This window comes from Otolemur garnettii, unplaced genomic scaffold (genome assembly GCF_000181295.1).
Source record: "Otolemur garnettii isolate 467f Iridium unplaced genomic scaffold, OtoGar3 scaffold00001, whole genome shotgun sequence".
Lineage (NCBI taxonomy): Eukaryota > Metazoa > Chordata > Mammalia > Primates > Galagidae > Otolemur > Otolemur garnettii.
In genome coordinates, this window is record NW_003852396.1 from 31,471,799 (window position 1) to 31,475,929 (window position 4,131).

Below are 4,131 nucleotides of genomic sequence, written 5' to 3' on the forward strand. Positions count from 1 at the left end.
TTCCAAGCCCAGACTACTGTTGTCAACTTAAGTAGGCTCTAACTATAGAGGAGCAAGCTTCTTAAATGCCAATTTCCTTCATATTCCTCTAACATATATGAGAGTACATTATGTTATGATCTAAAAACAGAAAACACTTTTCATGCTTTTTGGTCTAAATTGACATCTGTTTTAGTAATTTGCTCTAATCCAAGTAAGGGCATTTCTCTAGCCAAGTACTCATTTCCTAGGCTTCATGGAGATCAATATTCTCTGCAATATGTGTATTTTTCTTCTTGGTAATAACTTTCTGTTCTGGGATCTTATCTTTATATTTGGGCTCTCTGAAGGGAGGAAGCCCTTGCCAGGTTTTGCCTTTGAATAGATATATACGCCAACTGAGTTTCAGCCTTGTTTGTGTCTTCTCCATGTTGCCTCACTGCCTTCTGACCTTAGCCTACTGATTAGATGCTTCAGCTCACCCAGTAGATAACGCTGGTCAGAAGCCTAAGTTTTGATTTACCAGAGAGTTAAGGTAGTCTCAAGAGTCTCTGACCTTGTGTCTCAGCTCCAGTGTGTCCTTTAAGGTGCTCTTTAAAGCCTTTTGGTAGGACTGAGAGCCACTTCATAGCTTACCTGCTGAGGTAGGTGACCAAGTGCCCATCTGCTTTAGGTCAAGTGATGTTGTTGCATCACTTGAGGGTTATACTGTAAAAACATACTTTTTAAATGTGTATTTTAGTTTGTGCTTGGTAAACCTGTGGACTTAGTATGACATGACACTATGACATTCTACACTTCTAAGAATGACTTACTGTACAGTATTGTGTCTAGTCAGAGGTCCTATAATAAAGAATAGGGTCAAAGAATTAACTATTATCTTTCATTCCCAGGAAAAATGTTCTGTTGAATTTGTGGGCGCTTATCTTTCATTCCCAGGAAAAATGTTCTGTTGAATTTGTGGGCGCCAGTGAGAAGGTCCAGGTACAAATGGCTGTGCTAACTTTTCATAATGTCTGCTCAGTACCCAGCTCCTTCCGGCTCACTGGCATCCCAGGACTGGAATCCCTGCATATGTGGCTCTCCATCCCCTTTGGCTCCATGTACTTGGTGGCTGTGGTGGGGAATGTGACCATCCTGGCAGTGATAAGGGTAGAGCGTAGCCTGCACCAGCCCATGTACTTTTTCCTGTGCATGTTGGCTGTCATTGATCTTGTTCTCTCTACTTCAACTATGCCCAAACTTCTGGGAATCTTCTGGTTTGGTGCTGGTGACATTAGCCTTGATGCTTGTATGAGCCAAATGTTCCTTATTCACTGCTTTGCCACTGTTGAATCAGGCATCTTCCTTGCCATGGCTTTTGATCGCTACGTGGCTATCTGCAACCCACTACATCATACCACAGTGCTCAACCACATGGCAGTGGGTCGGATGGGGCTGGCTGCCCTCCTGCGGGGCATTCTCTACATTGGCCCCCTGCCTCTGATGATCCGCCTGCGGCTTCCTCTTTATAAAACGCACATTATCTCCCACTCTTACTGTGAGCACATGGCTGTAATCTCCCTGACGTGTGGTGACAGCAGAGTCAACAACATCTATGGGTTGAGCATTGGCTTTCTGGTGCTGATCCTGGACTCTGTGGCTATTGCTGCTTCCTACGTGATGATTTTCAGGGCTGTGATGGGGCTGACCACTCCTGAGGCCAGGCTTAAAACCCTGGGAACATGTGGTTCTCACATCTGTGCCATCCTCATCTTCTATGTTCCCATTGCTGTTTCTTCTCTCATTCACCGGTTTGGTCACCATGTGCCTCCTCCAGTCCACACTCTGCTGGCCAACTTCTATCTCCTCATTCCTCCAATCCTCAATCCCATTGTCTATGCCATCCGCACTAAGCAGATCCGAGAAAGGCTTCTCCAAATCCTGAAGAGAGAAGCTAAGATTAGTTGATTGTTATTTCCTTCTTCTGTCTAAAGGTAGCTCATGGAAAAGATGTTTAAATATTGTGGGCTGCTTCCCAGTTGGGAACTTGGAGTCTGAAGTTGGCTCTTCTGGTCTCCAAGTTTTACAGTTCTAAATACTAAGAAATAACATACAACAAATTCTAAAAGAGACACCTAGTTTATGACTAAAGAATATTTGAGGTGCAACCAATGACAAGTAACTAATGGTTGTTCAGCATGTATCATGTAATTCTTAAATATCTGGACTTACGATGTAGGTATTATTGTTCACATTTTACATGAGAAACTATGACAGGACGCTCTTTGTATTTACTTAAACTTCAACTAAAGCATTGAACTAGGCAGCTTATCAAATGTTGTGGTATTGTGTACTAATGCTTTCTATTCTGTTTTCTATACATCGTTTAAATAAAGTAAATCCTAAAAGTCACTTCAGGTCACCCTAGCAAGAAATTTCCTGAGTTAAGCCTTTAGCAGTTGAGAAACTGCTAATGCTACTTGTAGCTAATAAAATGTTATGTCCTAGAAGATTGATCACTAAGCCCAGCAAGTACGGAAATACCACCAATGAAAGAATGTGGTCTAAGGGGAAAAAGATAAACTATTAACTTAGTGAGAGAAACAGACAAAAATGACCATTTCTCAGCACTCTCCTTGTGTTTTTTATAGGCCTGAAGTGGGTCAGGATTCTGGAGGGGAAACCATCCTTTTCCTACAGAAAGCTTCCCTGGTACACCTTGATCCATTTGGAGAATTTCTGCTCTTAGTTCACTGTGTCCTTAAAAACAGATCAGCACAAGATAGAGTTCTATAGAGAATGACTTTACCCTCCAGATTAAGTGTTAGCTTAACGTCTAGGAAGTAGTTAATATGTATAGAGTACTTATTCAGACTTACTGAAAATTCTTACATTTTAAGAGTTACATCCATTTTTCAGATGAAGAAATCAACGTTCCCAGAAGTAATAAACTGAGTGACTTTGGCTAATCCTGCTAATAGGTGTTAAAACCATGAAAAAAGCTGGGTTTGTGAATTTTCATTAAAAAAAAAAAAGAACACTATAGGGTGGTGCCTGTGGCTCAAAGGAGTAGGGCACCAGCCCCAGATGCCATAGGTAACGAGTTCAAACACAGCCCTGGCCAAAAACTGCAACAAACAAACAAACAAACAAACAAACAAACAAAAAAACCACTATAGCTCCTAGCCTCTCTGATCCTTATTTTCCTTAACTGTGAAAAGGAACTAAAAAGCCTCCAAGCTCTGAACTGTTATGCACTTAACTTTCCCAACACAGTAGATAGCTGTACTCCATTATTCTGAAAATTGGGAGCATATAGCTCAAGAAAGACTCCTTTATAGTGCTCCTTACTGAAGGACAAAAGGTAAACCTGGATTAAGTTTACTTCATAGGGCTATGGAGTTAATGATCAGACCAAAAGTCAGGGAAGTTTGACTATACCAGGCTTAAAGTACACAAACTATCACTGAGCGTGATAGAAATGGAAGTAGTCAAGTGCAAAAGACAGCACTACATGGCAGAAACTGACTTCTAGTTTTGCTTCAGCTAATCTTATAAATTGTGCTACTGGGATATCTAGAATATGTAGTAATTTAAGATTCCAATTACATATGTGTTTCTTTTTCATACCATCTCTAACTTCCATCCCATCAGTCCATGAGTACTTTTCCTTAGCTTTGAGCTTGGAGTGTTCTCCTTATGAATGGAAAAAAAAGCAAACTAAGTTTTCCATTTACCCATCTCCGTTGTGGCTGGGAACCAGAGGAAGAGGATTGGTGTCAGTATTAAGTATATACTCACTGGTGCTCAGAGCACACCTGTGGAACAGGTATGAGGGGGCAAGGCCTGAGAACCCAAGATTGTCTCTAGAGTAACTTGAGGTATTATCACATTAGCTAGGTTTCTGTATCTGAGATGTCTAATGAATAAGCCCTGTTTTCATACTCCAAAGATTGTGTAGTGTGGTTAGGCAGGTTATGAAACACTGTATTCCCTCAGTTCCCATTTTTGTGAGTTGATGTAGACATTGTGAGACCAGGATGCAGCCAAGAGGCATTAAATTGGTCATCCAAGGATAAAAGGTAAAGAAACTTACAAAACATACAAGCAGCCATGAATATGGTTTGGGCAACCTTTAAGAAAAGGTGATTGAGACTTTAGAAGGTGGTT

General features: G+C 41.0%; 1 protein-coding gene across 1 annotated transcript; it reads left to right on the top strand.

Moving 5' to 3' along the window:
* Nucleotides 1-969: 969 nt before the first annotated feature.
* On the top strand, nt 970-1,929 carry LOC100956633 (olfactory receptor 52M1). Its single transcript, XM_003781382.3, has one exon. It carries the CDS (start codon nt 970-972, stop codon nt 1,927-1,929), a length of 960 nt encoding a protein of 319 aa, XP_003781430.3.
* The last annotated feature ends 2,202 nt before the right edge of the window (nt 1,930-4,131 follow it).